The sequence below is a fragment of the Ailuropoda melanoleuca genome, chromosome 13, assembly GCF_002007445.2.
Source record: "Ailuropoda melanoleuca isolate Jingjing chromosome 13, ASM200744v2, whole genome shotgun sequence".
Taxonomy (NCBI): Eukaryota; Metazoa; Chordata; class Mammalia; order Carnivora; family Ursidae; genus Ailuropoda; species Ailuropoda melanoleuca.
Genome location: NC_048230.1, coordinates 31,932,954 through 31,948,903, shown reverse-complemented (window position 1 = coordinate 31,948,903; position 15,950 = coordinate 31,932,954). Strand labels below are relative to the sequence as shown.

At 43.8% G+C, this 15,950-nt stretch overlaps 1 protein-coding gene across 10 annotated transcripts in view; it reads left to right on the top strand.

Annotated features, from left to right (window-relative positions):
* The window catches only part of PITPNC1 (phosphatidylinositol transfer protein cytoplasmic 1), a 237,959-nt gene that overhangs the window by 206,371 nt on the left and 15,638 nt on the right, over window positions 1-15,950 (top strand). For all 10 annotated transcript variants that reach the window (XM_034641400.1, XM_034641402.1, XM_034641403.1 and 7 more), the window contains 2 exons: window positions 8,849-9,004; window positions 12,978-13,041. In XM_034641400.1, coding sequence (XP_034497291.1) covers window positions 8,849-9,004; window positions 12,978-13,041 — 220 coding nt within the window. The remainder of the gene's footprint in view (window positions 1-8,848; window positions 9,005-12,977; window positions 13,042-15,950) is intronic.

Below are 15,950 nucleotides of genomic sequence, written 5' to 3'. Positions count from 1 at the left end.
AAGATGTGCCTGCCTGGAAGAGGTGGCCGATGTAGGGGCCAAGGGCAGCTGCTCCAAATGCGCCACTTTGGCATTTGATTATTTTAAATAGAAGTTACTTAAGAGTGGGGTAACTGGGTGATGTACATTAAGGAGGGCACGTGATGTAATGAGCACTGGGTGTTATATAAGACTGATGAATCACTGACCTCTACATTTGAAACTAATAATACATTATAGGTTAATTAATTGAATTTTAATTTAAAAAATTTATTGGAGGGGAAAAAAGTTACTTAAGAGGTTGGCTGTGCAAGAAGGACACTCTGGGGCACCTGGCTGGCTTAGTCAGTAGAGCATAGGACTCTTGATCTCAAGGTTGTGAGTTCGGGCCCCATGTTAAATGTAGAGATTACTTAATAAAATCTTTAAAAAAAAAAAGAAAAGGAACACTCAGACCCTCCTCTGCCCTCCTGAAAGCAGGAAATAAATCTCTCTTGTGAAAGGTGCCCGGCCCATATCAGGATGGTAGAGAGACATCCTTATCACCAGAAATGGACATTCAGGGCACAGAAGGCTCTATAAACAACCCCGGTTACATTTTTACTAGTTTACCACCCCAGCCCAAATTCTGTATAGAGTGCCTTCCTAACGGAAGATTCCAAAGTGAAGTTTTCTTTGTCCTGTCAATTCCTCACAGATTTGTCTTTTTGTCTAAAAAGTATGAAAACGACCTACCTTGGTCATTTCTTCAGGTCTCCATATCATTATTGGCCCTCTGTGCACGCATAATAAAACTTTGGAGTTTTTTCTTCTGTTACCTTAACAAACCTATCTCATCTAAATTTAATTCTTAGTCTAGCTGGAAGACCTTGAAAGGTAGAGGAAGAATTTTTCCTTCCCTTCACCAGTTTGATCTGTCTGGCCTGGGAAATAGCCCTGGCACCCCGCTCACCTACCTCCAGCTAGATGGGCCTTAACTAACTGCGAGGGTCCAGTTTGCCATCCGCCAAGCCTGGGGGTTAGTACCAACAGGCTCTGGAGCCAGAGGTCTCATTGCAGATGAATTATGGAGCACCCTGGAGGCAAGAACATTGCTTTCAGGGAGCTTCCCCATCACCCAGTGGCTCCACCTGTAGCCAGGGGGATGTTCAATGCTCCATTACGCAGTGAGTGAGCAAAGCTACGGATGAGTTAGTCCACCAGGAACTCTGTATACATATTTGCCTTGTGAAAATTATGACCCACTATTATGGGTTGAATTGTGTCCCCCCAAAAAGATATGTTGAAGTCCTAACTCCCAGTACCTGAGAGTGTAACCTTATTTAGAAATAGTGTCTTGACCAAAGGAATCGAGTTAAAATGAGGTTGAGTGGGCCCTAATCCAATGTGATTGGTGTCCTTATAAAAAAGGCAAAAGTATGGAATTCTGATATTGGAGATGAAGGTGGAGGTTTACAAACTTCATTTGAAGATAGAAAAATGAAAGTTTAAAATCTAAAAACAATCCAGGTCTTTTATACAGAATGACATGAATCATATAACAGAGTTTGAGTCAGGACCAAAAAAGTACAGAAGTTGTAGAAACACAAACCAGAAATTTATTTTTTTTTAAAGATTTTATTTATTTATTTGACAGAGAGACAGCCAGCAAGAGAGGGAACACAAGCAGGGGGAGTGGGAGAGGAAGAAGCAGGCTCCCAGCGGAGGAGCCCGATGCGGGGCTCGATTCCAGAACACTGGGATCACGCCCTGAGCCGAAGGCAGACACTTAACAACTGTGCCACCCAGGAGCCCCCAGAAATTTATTTAAAAATGTAAAAGGTTAGATGAAAGGTCAACTGGTGTGTGAATGGGGCAATTTAGATATTTATGTTCACAAACTCAAGTGAGAGAAATGAGAGTTGAAGAAAATGATTTCAAGTGGAATGGATATGGGGGGGTTGGTTCATGGGCACGGGTCGGGGGGGTAGAATGTGACCAGGGAGAAAGGTTTGCAGTGACCAGAATATTTCAGATAAGATTGTTTTTCCCCATCTTCTCATAAAGGCATTCAGCTGAATGTTCATTTCTGATCTTGAGTTTTGATTAAAGGAGTCCTCTGGTAAATCCTCTCCCTTACCTCCCTCCCTCTCTTTGAAAGTGTATCCCTAATTATAGGCCATGTATAAGATTTACTAGATGAAATCAGCAGCTGTAGATAGGACACCAGACTTGCAAAAAATCAACCCACCATTACCATAAAAAGCCCAATTGTTAATTGCTTCTTTGGCATCTGGGTATAACAAAAACACCCTTTGCTATTTAACATTAAAAGTAAATATAGTAGAAAGAGCATTGGCCTAGAATTAGGGGAGCCTGGGATTCTAGACTCCTCCCTGTTACCTAGTGCTTCTGTGCTGTGATCAGGACCCACACATAGATTTTAGCATCTGCATAGTTTCTGCTGTGCGGACGTTATTTTTCCAATCTTTTTCAGAGCTGATGTTTGCTGTGAGGCCCCGTCATTCTTAACTCTTTTGGAAATGCGATCCGCCAGTGTTCCATGTTTTATTTCTTGAGAATCCTGAACCTGGAATGTAAACGAAGCTTCTGGAGTAGGTGCCATTTCAAACCCAGGAGTGGTCGGCCCAAAGGACAAATTAGGGCTAGTCCATGAATCAGGGTGGGGTGCAGCCAGATGGCCCAGGGGCCTCCCATCCTTCAGGCCTCTCTCACACCCCTGCACAGGACCCCAGAGGCATGAAGGCAGCTCCAGCCACAGCCCAGCCATGGCTTTTACTTCCTTTTTCCACCTTCTGTGCCAGGCCCCTTGCTCTGTTTGCTGGCTCCTTTTTCTCTTACATGTCTGCATTACTGGGAGTATTGCCCTCCTGCTTTCCTCTGGAACTGTCCTTTATTTACCTACTTGCTATTCCCTGTGTAACTCCAGCCCCTACATTTTAACTCACATGAGCTACTTGGCAGCTGTAAATTTCCTTCTTTGTGGCTTTCAGGCATGTGGTTTATTGTATGAACTTCTGGTGTGCTCTGTAAAAAAACAAAGCAGCATTCATTCTTTTCATCGATGGTGAACCCCGTGATTGCACCTGTTTTGGATCCACGTGATGCATCTATTTTGTTATCTCTTGCAAAGGAGCCATCACCCACTGCAGAATTTAGTGACTTAAAACAGCAACGGAGCACTTACTTCTCACAATTCTGCAACTTCGACTAGCCTTAGCTGGGCAGATCTGTTCCTCGTGGCATGTGTTTGTACTGAAATATCAGATTTGACCTGTTCACTCACATGCGTGGCTTCTCAGCTGGAATGGGGAGCACCTCTCCCCAAGGCTAGCTTGGGCTTCCTCCCATCATGGTGGTCTCAGGGGAATCAGACCAGACTTTTTTTTTTTTTTTTTTAAAGATTTTATTTATTTATTCAACAGAGAGATAGAGACAGCCAGTGAGAGAGAGAACACAAGCAGGGAGAGTGGGAGAGGAAGAAGCAGGCTCATAGCAGAAGAGCCTGATGTGGGGCTCGATCCCATAACGCCGGGATCACACCCTGAGCTGAAGGCAGACGCTTAACCGCTGTGCCACTCAGGCGCCCCCAGACCAGACTTTTTACATTGTATCACACTTCTGGTTTCTAGCTTCCTTTAGAGCCCTGAACTGACACAGTATCATTTATGCCATTTGCAGTTGGTCAAAGCAAGTTCTAGGTCCAGCTTGGTTTGAAATGAGGGAGACAGCCTCCAACTCTTGGTGAGAGGAACAGCATTCTGGCACAGAAAGGGAAGGAATTGATGGAGGCCATCGTGGAGATTTTCTACCATGGTCTCTCCCTGGTGATACCTCTTATTTATTGGTCTTCTCTTTTTATTCATAATGGCATTATAGGGTATAGGAACATGGGGTAGGCAGGCCTTGGTCCCATAGCCTTAAACTGTCAAATCTTTTACCAGCAACTCCAGGGTGCTTTGGAAAGGCATTAGTGTCTCTGCGCCAGGCTGCAGGATTGCACGTGTTACTTGGATGCTTCTGTGACCGTCCTAGGAAGTACAGTCATAGATAACATCACGTGAGCACTTGCCACGAGCCAGACCCCGTGCTTGTACCTTTTTCATGTATCATGTTATTAAATTAACATAATCTTTCCAGGCCTGTGCATATAATTTCAGTGGCAGTTTCTGGGTGGGTTCCAGTGCTAAAAATACAGCATGACAACATTGGTACCAAAGATTTGAAAATGCTACCCATACTCAGATTGCCAGCCCGTCCCTTCACAGAGCACTTATTCCCATGGGATACTTAAGACGCATTCTCTTTTCCTTCTTCTCTTTCAGAATCTCTTTTGTCAATTTGGTATTCCATGAGTTATTTATTTGTCCCACTATGGTCCCTTCTACCCCCAGATCCAATGTCTTCCATTGTAACCAATGCAAATGAGGGACCTTGGGGAAAGGTGAGGGAACAGAAATCATCGAAGTAGAGCTGAGTTCATGCTGAGTGGAAGGAGTGACCACACACAGACCACACCTTCCATGCCGCGCGTGTGTCAGCGTACACACACACACACACACACACACACAAAACGGCTGCCCTCGCACACCCTTCAGGGCCAAGAAACCAGATTGAGGGAGAGCATAATGTAGTACTGGTTCTCTACTGTGCCCACGTTGTGCGTTCAGTAAACGTGTGCTTAGGATGATGACTATGATAATATTATTTTATGAAGGCATATCAGCAAACTCAGAACTAGTACACACCCTGAAAAATCCTACCCAGGTATCACGTAGCGTGTTTTTATATTGCATTCGTGTATTTTTCACAGCTTTATTGATATATGATTTACATAACATAAAGTTCACCCATTTCAGGTGTATGGTTAAATGGTTTTTAGCATATTTACCGAGTTGTAAGCCATCACCTTACGTCTAATTTTAGAGCATTTTCATCACCCCCAAAAGAAACCCTGTTTCCATAGCAGTCATTCCCCTCACCACCCCACTCCCCAGCCTTGGGCCACTACTCTTTCTTTCTCCGTAGATTTGTCTGCTCTGGATATTTCACATAGATGGAATTTTAGAATGTGGCCTTTGGTGACTGGCTTCTTTCACTCAGCATAATGTTTTTTGAAGTTCATCTGTGCTAGAGTGTGGATCAATACTTCATTCCTTTTAATGCCTGGGTAATGTTATGTTGTATGGACAGACCACATTTTGTGTGTCCATTCACGTGTTGATGGACATTTGGGTGGTTTCTATTTTTTTACTATTATAAGTCTGAACATTCATGTACATGCTCGCATGGACATAGGTTTCAGTTCTCTTGCGTGGGTATCTTCGAGTGGAATCGCTGGGCCAAATGGTCACTCTGTGTTGAACTTTTTGAGTGACTACCCAATTGTTTTTCGAATTGGCCACACAATTTTACATTCCCATCAGCAATGTGTGAGGGTTCTAATTTTTTCACATCCTTGCCAACGGTTGTAATGATGCACATAGCATTTTTAACCTGTCTTTTACTTAAGGATTTACCCAAATGTAGCTAAATTCTGATGCCCAGCCATGTGTGTGTGTGATGGGTCCAAATAGAGTTCAGGCATTCATTTGACAAACATTTAGTCAGCATCTGTTGTGTATCAGGATCATGGCCATTCAGGACCCACTGAAGTCAGGGTGATTGTGGTCGTATGGAGATGGACAAGCACGCCAATGATGAAGGTCCTGCCCACCTGCCAGGTTCATGGCAGAAGTGGCTTTGGAAGCATAAAGGAGAGCATTCATTCTGAACTACACAGGACAGTGTTCTGGGAGGGGGGATGCTCAAGTCTTAAAGTCTTAAGGAATCTTAAAGAAGGAAAAGAAGAGTTGGTCAAAGTGGAGGAGTTGGCTGGGGAGAAGGAATTTCAGGAAGAACAGACACTTGCCTAGAAGGTTCTGGAGCTTCGTAAGTTTGAAGGGAAAGGTTGTGGCTTTGGAATAATGGTCCAGAAAAGATGCTAGGAAGGTAGGCAAGAACATAAGCACCTTGTACTTCATGCCAGGCATTTTAATATTATCCTAAAGTCATGTTGCTAGAGATGGATTTTGAGGAAGGCAGTAATAGAATTGGGTCTTCATTTGGGAGGCCACCCCGGCAGCAAGGTAGGGAATGTCAGCTGGAGGGATAGATAACAGGGGCAGGGAGGCTGAGGGCTCTGCCTGGATGTCATGAAGGCCTGGCTCAGCCTCGTGTGGGAGGTGGTCTTGGGGGGTGTGCTGTGTTTTCTGGGGGAGCTGCAGTTGTTTAAATGGCCACCCCGCCAAAGGCCCTTCCACAAAAGGCAGGTCTATAAGGGAAGTCAGGGGCAGCCTGCAAGCCCCTCAGAGCCCAGCTGCATGGCCCTGCCAGAGCCTCAGCCAAACCCCAGTGAATAAAGGTCTTTGGTTGTAAGTGCCCTGCTTTCACCTGCCGGGCCTACCCCTGAGGTACAGTCAGGGCAGGGGGCGGTCTGAGCTAATCCACTAACGTGTCTCAGACCACCTCCCTTTCAGCACAGAGTCCCCAGTTCTCACTTGGGAAGAGAGACCCTCATTCTGCTTCATCTTGTGGCCTCTGCTATGTTAGGGAGGCTCTTTGCCTCCAAAGTCCTACATCCCATCCCCCTGAACAGGGTCAGGGTTATGGTACGAGGGCCCCAATACAGAGCTGGACAGCAGTCCCCAGAGCCCAGTCTTCTTGATGTTAATGAAAATTACCTTATAGGGACGCCTGGGTGGCTCAGCTGGTTAAGCGACTGCCTTTGGCTCAGCTCATGATCCCAGGGTCCTGAGATCAAGCCCCGTATCGGGCTCCCTGCTCAGCGGGAAGTCTGCTTCTCTCTGCCCCTCTTCCTCTCCTCCTCTCAAATAAATAAATAAAATCTTCTTTTTAAAAAAGAAAAAATTACCTTATACATAAATTTTTAAACATTTTTAGAATTGTATACATTGTACACCTTAAACTTACACAATGTTATGTGTTAATAACTCAAAAGCTGGAAAAATAAATAAAAATATTTTTAAATGTATATGTACATTTCTCCTACTTTATGCATTCACACACTCCTTTTGAGGTAGCTCTGAAAAATAATCCTCTGATGAACTCATCAGTAGCTGATTTCCACCTGGCCGTCATTGAGGAAATATTAAATGGTTAAACATTTTAAAATGTTTTTATCTTATCTCATTTTTAAGTGAAATATAACACAAATCTTATGTCCAAAACTCAGAACTTTTTTTCCTTTAATTTTTGTTTCACTTTTAAGTAAACTCTGCACCCAACATGGGGCTTGAACTCACATCCCTGAGACCAAGAGTCGCACGCTCTACGGACTGAGCCAGCCAGGCGGCCCTAGAGCTCAGTGAACTTTTACATATAATCATCCAGATTGACAATCATCCCAGACATTTCCCTGTGTGTCTTCAAACTTACCCTCCCTTCCAAAAGGTTACTGCTGTTATTCCAACTTTTAACACCGTAATCTTGAGCTTCAGCTGGAATCATACTTTGTGCACTATGCGTCTGGCTATTTGGCTCAACGTAATGTCTGTGAGCGTCATAGATGCTCTTGCATGTACCAGCAGTTTGCTTTTCTTCATTGCTGTGTGGTACTCCATTGTGTGAATAAACCACAATTTGCCTGTTTTCCTGCTGATGCACTTTTGAGCTCCTGTTATGTGTAAAGCTGTTGTGAATGTTCTAGTACAGCTTTTTGGTGGCCAGATGCATCCATTTCACCCAGAAATCGAATTGTTGGGTCAAAGGTAGGCATATGCTTAACTCTGTAGCTAGTCATAGGTATTGCTGAGCAGTTGTCCAAAGTTGTTGAAACAATTGACACACCCAGAAATGGGTTGGACTGTGGGGAAAAAAAAAAAATGTTTCTGTTAAGGTTATAGAATGTAAGGCCAGAGAAAAAATACAATGCAATGGCACAAATCTAGCTTTAAATCACATTTTTAAAAAGATTTTATTTGTATATTTGACAGAGCGAGAGAGGGAACACTAGCAGGGGGCATGGCAGAGGGAGAAGCCAGTTTCCTGCTGAGCAGGGAGCCTGATGCGGGGCTTGATCCCAGGACCCCGATGCGGGGCTTGATCCCAGGACTCCGGGATCATGATCTGAGCAGAAGGCAGATTCTTAAAGACTGAGCCACCCAGGTGCCCCTTTAAATCACATTTTTGAGAGCCGCCTGACTGGCTCAGTTGGTAGAGCATGCAACTCTTGATCTTAGGGTCGCGAGTTCAAGCCCCACAGTAGGTATAGAGATTACTTAAAAATAAAATCCTTAGGGGCGCCTGGGTGGCACAGTGGTTAAGCGTCTGCCTTCGGCTCAGGGCGTGATCCCGGTGTTGTGGGATCGAGCCCCACATCAGGCTCCTCTGCTATGAGCCTGCTTCTTCCTCTCCCACTCCCCCTGCTTGTGTTCCCTCTCTCGCTGGCTGTCTCTATCTCTGTCGAATAAATAAATAAAATCTTTTAAAAAAATAAAACCCTTAAAGAATAAATCAATCAGTCACATTTTTGACATGTGAATAAGTGAGCTATCGTTTTCGCATTTCTTTACATTGCAAGTCCCTTTCTGATTGAGATGTATATAATTCACTCTTTTAATTAACTGTACACTTCAGGGGTATTTAGTAATTCATGAAAGTGATGCAATTCCCACCGCTGTCTAATTCCAGAATGTTTCATCACCCCACAGGAGCCCTTTTATCCACTAGTAGTCACTCCAACCCCTGGCAACCGCTAATCTTGCTGTCTCTATGGATTTGCCTGTTCTGGACATTTCCTCTACATGGTGGTTAAACTTTTATGTTACCATTTCTTTGATATGGTTTGTTTGGTTTTTTTTTTTTTCAGGATCCTAAGCACTTCAAGTCAGAGAAGACAGGACGGGGACAATTAAGGGAAGGTTGGAGAGATAGTCATCAACCCATCATGTGTTCCTACAAGCTGGTGACCGTGAAGTTCGAGGTCTGGGGGCTTCAGACCAGAGTGGAACAATTTGTACACAAGGTAAGTGAATAAATGGCAGTTCCTAGGCTGTGGACACAGGGACTGTCTTTACCATAAGCTGAGTGCACAACACACAACACACCTCATTTCTCATTCTGTGACCTCCACGTCTGTTGGTTAAGTATATTCAGGAAGTTAGGTTTTCAGTACTAAATACTTCTCTTTGGCATCAGACTAATGTAGTTGCAGACAGAAGTACTTGTACTTGGTACTCAGGTACTTGGGTTCCAGGCACAGGGCTGATGTGTGTATGCGGCCCCTGAGATAATTCTCACTCAAAAGATCCTGCAAATATAGGGGCTCCTGGGGGACTTAGTCGGTTAAGCTTCTGACCCTTGATTTCGGCTCAGGTAATGATCTCAGGGTTGTGAGATCGAGCCCCACATCAGGCTCCATGCTGGGCATGAAGCCTGCTTAAGATTCTCTTTCTTCCTCTTCCTCTGGCCCTCCCTCCCCGCTCATGTGTTCCCTCTCTCTTTCTCTCTCTCAAAAAAAAGGGGGGGGGAGTCCTGCAAATATAGACACCTAAGGTAAGACACCCCAAGAAATCCCAGTGGTCCTTTAGATAGGGCACCTCAGTATTTCTGATCATTTACTAATTCTGTTTCTAAAGAATTATTAACAAACTCAAAACACAGATGTCAATTATATGCCCACTTTAGCTAAACACGTTCATTTTCTCGCAGGAACAGGACTTAGTGATGATTTACGTTTGTTAGGGGCGTCTGACATGACCCTTACCCTCATGGAAACAAATGGAAAATGCAATGTTGAGCATTGCCTTTTGTAACGCCTCCATTTTCATAAAAATAAATACTCCCCAAGTTGTCTCTACATTCCAGATAGGCTGGATATCTGTTTATTTTTTCACTTAAAATCTGATAAAGAATAGCTTTCTGAAATTCTTTCGGGGGCCCTGGAATTTAACCGTAATGCACTGAGCTTTGTATTACTTAGATGGATTTGTCTGCTGAGGTTGGAGGCCTATTGGCAATAAGGTGTATAAATTTTTGAGGTCCAAGGAATAGATTGAACTTGGGCTCATTTTGATAGCAAACTCTAGAACATATTTGAGGGCTTTGGTGTTCTTTTAAACGGAGAAGTATGTCGATCTGCTCCTGTAGTTGTGCTCCAGAACGCATTCTGCCCAACCGGAAGCAGGAGCCGAGTGAGACACACAGAAATCAAATTTTGGGGGACCGCGTGTTTACCTGCTGTGTCCCAAGTTATTAAGCAGAAAGATGCTCCCAGAGTATATATCTTCTAGCCTCAGCTCTGTGTTTGGCGTAGGCTCTATCTTCTGTGACTTCCGATAACATCTCCCCCCCCCTTACTTTTTTTTTTTTTTTTAAGATTTTATTTGTTTATTTTAGAGAGAGAGAGAGCAAGAGGGGAGGGGCAGAAGGAGAGGGAGAAAGAGTCCCAAGCAGACTCCACACTGAGCACAGAGCCTGAGATCATGACCTGAGCCAAAACCAAGAGTCAGGCGCTTAACCAGCTGAGCCACCCATGCACCCCACCGCACCCCCTTATTTTTTAACCCAAAATGATCTCTTACTAGGCCACTATATTAGTGCACTTAGTATATCATCCTTTCACAAGGCATATTTAGATTTCCATAGGGCTGGCTCACTGTGTTTCTTTTCTCACAGGTGACTTTGGCTAGTTTTGAGATTCTGTTTCTTTAAAATATCTGTAGGGGGGCGCCTGGGTGGCACAGCGGTTAAGCGTCTGCCTTCGGCTCAGGGCGTGATCCCAGCGTTATGGGATCGAGTCCCACATCAGGCTCCTCCGCTGTGAGCCTGCTTCTTCCTCTCCCACTCCCCCTGCTTGTGTTCCCTCTCTCACTGCCTGTCTCTATCTCTGTCGAATAAATAAATAAAATCTTAAAAAAAAATAAAAATAAAAAAATAAAATAAAATAAAATATCTGTAGGAATTATGCTCTAGGAAAAGGCCTTCCTATTGCCCATTTCCAAATATAAGGAAGTGTTATCAACACCCCCAAAACACACCTGCTCTGGCACATGAGTTGCTAATGAATATATGAGGCTAGTATTTACATGGTTTTGAAGTACCAGGGCCGCCTTTCTCTGAACACCTTTGTTTTTAAGAATCTATTCACAGTTAAGGGGGGAAAAATGTTCGAAAGCGAACCATTAGCACATTATTGAATTCTTGTTTCCAGCAGACAGCTGTGTTGTGCTTAATGTAATAGGGTATATTTTACTGATGCCCCAATGCTGTTCTTTTCATTTCCATGAATTTGACACAGTCAGCACTCAAGTGGGTACGGTTTCAAGTTGTTTCTTATTTTCATGACATATTTCCTCCTTCCGCATCGTAAAAGCTTCACTAGCTATCCAGAGGCAGGGAGAAATAAACACATCATTATAAGTGCTTCCCTTGTTTCTGCAAATTCACCAGATTAAAATCTTTCATTTACTGAAACGTGCCTGAACCTTTCACAAGAGGTTTTTGACCATCGCCGGGTTTGTTTGGCAGGAAGAAAGGAATGTTGAAGGGAGTACGTGAGTATCCAGGAAACATAAAATGGCATATTTATAGAGGACTCCACGAATACCATAAAATTAAAGCACGTGAACAGCGTTACACACACACACACACACAAACTATATATCTTTCTTAGTCTTCTAAGGCCATTTTGTGTCACCATAAGAAACAATTTCATTCCTTTTATCTCTAGTCAGGCTTCTCATTCCCATTATGTTCTATTCTAGTTGAGGCCTCGATTTTATCTCTGTCAGTAATAGTTGACTAACCTGCCTTTTCCCCCTTCTGCTCATGAAAGTCACGCCCAAAAAGATATTTACTTATCTTGTGTCCCACACCTTCAATAATGGGGAAAAAAATTGACCAATATTTAGGATATTTATTTTATCAGAGAAGAACAGGTGCTCTCTGCTTAGAAGTCACTTGCTACCCAGAACAGCATTCTTTTTTTTTTTTAATGATTTTTTATTATATTATGTTAGTCACCATACAGTACATCCCTGGATTCCGATGTAAAGTTCGATGCCCCGTTAGTTGCGTATAACACCCAGTGCACCATGCAATACGTGCCCTCCTTACCACCCATCACCAGTCTATCCCATTCCCCCACCCCCCTCCCCTCTGAATCCCTCAGTTTGTTTCTCATAGTCCATAGTCTCTCATGTTTCATTCCCGCTTCTGATTACCCCCCCTTTCTTTATCCCTTTCTTCCCCTACCGATCATCCTAGTTCTTATGTTCCATAGATGAGAGAAATCATATGATAATTGTCTTTCTCTGCTTGACTTATTTCACTTAGCATTACCAGAACAGCATTCTTGATTTCCCAAATTCATGACCTCCTAGAGCCAGTTAAAGACACCCTTCCACAAAGGAAAAGTTGAACCTCTTTCAGGTAGAGATAAATGAACAGGCACGCCTGGGAGGCTCAGTCGGTGAAGCGTCTGCCTTCGCCTCAGGTCACGATCTCAGGGTCCTGGGATCGAGCCCTGTGTTGGGTTCCCTGCTTGGCAGGGAATCTGCTTCTCCCTCTCCCTCTGCCCCTCCCCATGCTCATTGTCTCCCTCTCTCTCTCTCTCAAATAAATAAATGAAGATAAATAAATAAAGATAAATAAATAAAAAGATAAATGAAGAGAAAAATCTCAAGGTGGTTAGCCTAGAGATTCATTGCAGTCACTGCTGTATGCCTGCCACGCAGTTGTCCTTAGTGTATGCACATTCCCAGCCCAACTTCCAATAAAGGGGAAGAGATAATTTACAGCAAGTATAGCACCATGAAAGGGCTGAGCAGGGGAGCGAGCCCGTTATCTGTGTATGTGAGACTGTATTTGCCATCACATGGACAGAGGGATTGAGAAATTTATAACTGCCAGGATTCCTAGAATTGGGAACAATCTGTTTTCCAGGTAGCTTTAACCAAATATGGTATTATTTCAACTTCCTTCTTTTGCTTTTTTAGGTGGTCCGGGACATTCTGCTGATTGGACATAGACAGGCTTTTGCATGGGTTGATGAGTGGTATGGTAAGTCAACTTCCCCAAAATAACTTTCAGAACAACTGCATAACATGTTGATTTGGGCTTCAGTCCATCTGGTTTCAAATGCTACCTAGAAAGACAACAACAAAGGCAGGACTGTTACCCCCTGAAATGGAAATAGCGTTGTATGTGAAACATAATGGGGGGGCATGTAATGATAGAAGCTTGGTCGAAAATAACCATGATACAGCTGACCTTTGAACAACACAGGTTTGAACTGTGCGAATCTGCTTATATGCAGATTTTTGTCCAGTAAGTATAGTACTATAAATGTGTTTTCCTTATGCTTTTCTTTTTTTTCTCTCTTTCTGGTGATTTTCTTAATAACATTTTCTTTTCTCTAGCTTTATTGTAAGAATAGAGAACTGATTACATAAAACATAGAGAATATGTGTTAATCCATTGCTCATGTTATCAGTGAGGCTTCTAGGTAACACTAGGCTATCGTAGTTAAGTTTTGGGGGAATCAACAGTTACACGTGGATTTTCGATTCGGTAGGGGAGAGGGTGTGTGTTGGCACCCCTAATGCTCTCATTGTTCAAGGGTCAACTGTACCTAGTTATTGACTAGTAAGTAGGACCTCAGTACATTTGATGCTGGCATACCTGATAACATAGGCTCCATAATTCTCTCTTGGGTACGTTTCAAACCCATCCTGATTTATCCCAAACTTTGATTCAAGATCAAAACTGTCTGAAGCATCGTATGGAGTAAAAGCAGTCCTTTGATTCAGAGAACACTTGAAACACTCCCTCACCAAAAACATAAGGATTCTGCAAGAATTCAAAGCCAGAGGCATAGGTGCCCCTCCATCCTAACTGAGACTATTGTGGCTTTTTTCCTTCCTTCCTCCCTCCCTCCCTTCTTTCCTTCCTTTCATTTCATGATTCTTTCTTTTCATGATTTGGGAGGAGTGAAACAATTTCTGCACATTTCCAGTAAATGAAAATAAGGTTTGCTTCATCCCATGATGGATGGACCACCCTTTCCAGATCCTAAGTACTGTCGTTTGGTCCCCACGAATCTTCTGCATTCCCAGAATCAGCCATCAGAAGCTGGTGTCCTTGACTATAAATAGAAACGAACATACCCAGTCGGTGACTTGGGTTAGATCTGATCGTCTAATGAAATGCCCTCCTCCTTGGCCTGTTCCTGAGTCACATTGAATTTGTCCCGAATGTAACCTAGATTGCATTTTGGTGCTTTTCTGTCATTGTTCCACCAATTCCTGCCTCCTCTTAGCAGAAGGTATCACGTTTAAAGTGAAAAGCTACGTTGGACTGAACGGGTGAAGACAACGATATTGGTAGCTGTTTCTGGGCCACATTTAAAAGACGTGGTTCTGGAGGGTTTTGGTTTTGTGTTTTTTGTTTTTGCATTTTTCCCAGATCCGCATCTTCTGAAGGGCACATGCATCTTCCTGGGTTTGTCCAAAGGCGGACCTCTGGAAGAGATTTCTTTTGAAAGGTCGTCATCTGCTCTTTCTTACCGCACACCCCTAGAATGCTGCTGGCTTGCCGCGTTTTCATGACGTCTCCCCGGGACCTATCTGTGGTTGTCTTTGTGAGGCAGGTAGAGGGAAAGTTGGCTGTGATGACTTTCCCTGATTATGAAACAAATGTTTCTGGTTGGTTTGTTTTTTTTTTTCCCCCAGGGGAGATTTTCTCAGATTCTTAGAAAGGGAGCAGAGACACAAAACCCTTAAGAACTACTGGTCTCTCCCAACTTGGGCTCCTCTAAGCTCCTGGTGTCCTTGCCACCAACACTAAGGGAATAGCAAAAGGATATGCAAAGTCTAATTGGCAAGTGAATGGGGACCTCAATGGCCAAGAATCTGCCGCTTTGAAGACCAGGAGACAGGGCGCTTTGATAGATTTCTCTCTGGTGCCAGAATGCCATAGAGGACTTTCCAGAAAGGGTGGCTGGTTCCTGATTAAGAGGGCAAAACGCGGCAAGCCTGTTGATCAGAAAAGAGGGTTTGAGCACAGGTAGGATATAGAAAAAAACAAAACAAAAACGTGGGTGGGCATCCAGTAAGTGAACAGCTCATGTACAAAAAATGGAGGCAGACTCTTTTCTCTCACGCCAGGGGCAAGAAAGACTGAAAGACTTTTAGTCCAAAAAAAAAAAAAAATCCTCAGACTATTACAAGGGCCCAAAGCTAGACTAATGCATCAGAGGAAAATAGAGGCCTCCAGTCCTGGAGAGCTCTCAGAGGAGAGCTACCTGTTTACTCAGGATGGCTTAGGTGGACACATTAACAACTCAAGGAGGCTGTTCACAAAAGGCCTTTCTGTATCTGAGTGCAGAAAAATAGTGTGTGGTTTAGTGGATCTGGATCGTGGGGGAGCTGTGTACTCCCCAGAGAAGGTCTCCTCCCCCCCCCCATACACAATCTTCACTCCAACCAAAACAAGCAGCCTTTTCACTCAGCAAGGGGGTCTAAGAACATGCCATCAATTTCATGTAAATTACTGGCATCCTTGCCCCCAGCCGAGCTGCTTGCCCGGAAAACACTGGCTTCTTCCTTACACAGATGCACACACTCAGTCAATCAAATGAATGGAAATAGCGCTGCCCACAGCCTGCCTTCTCAGCCCCTTATTGGAGGTAACGCTAGGACTGTGGGCCTCTCAGGGAAATGGGTGTGTCCCTGTTCATCTTCAGTTTGAGCTCCCTGAAGTTGCGTATTTTTCTTTGGTCTGTATGGGCTCAGTGAGGCTTGCATTAGTCAACATGGAAAAGGTCCAAAGTTGAAAAAAACAAAAAAACCTTTTCCTGTAGTTTATGGCTCTGGTGCAAAGTGAGGTCCCCAGGCCAGCAACATCAGCTCCCACTTCGGTACTTGTTAGAAATTCAAATTCACAGGCTGCACTCCAAACCTGAATCAGAT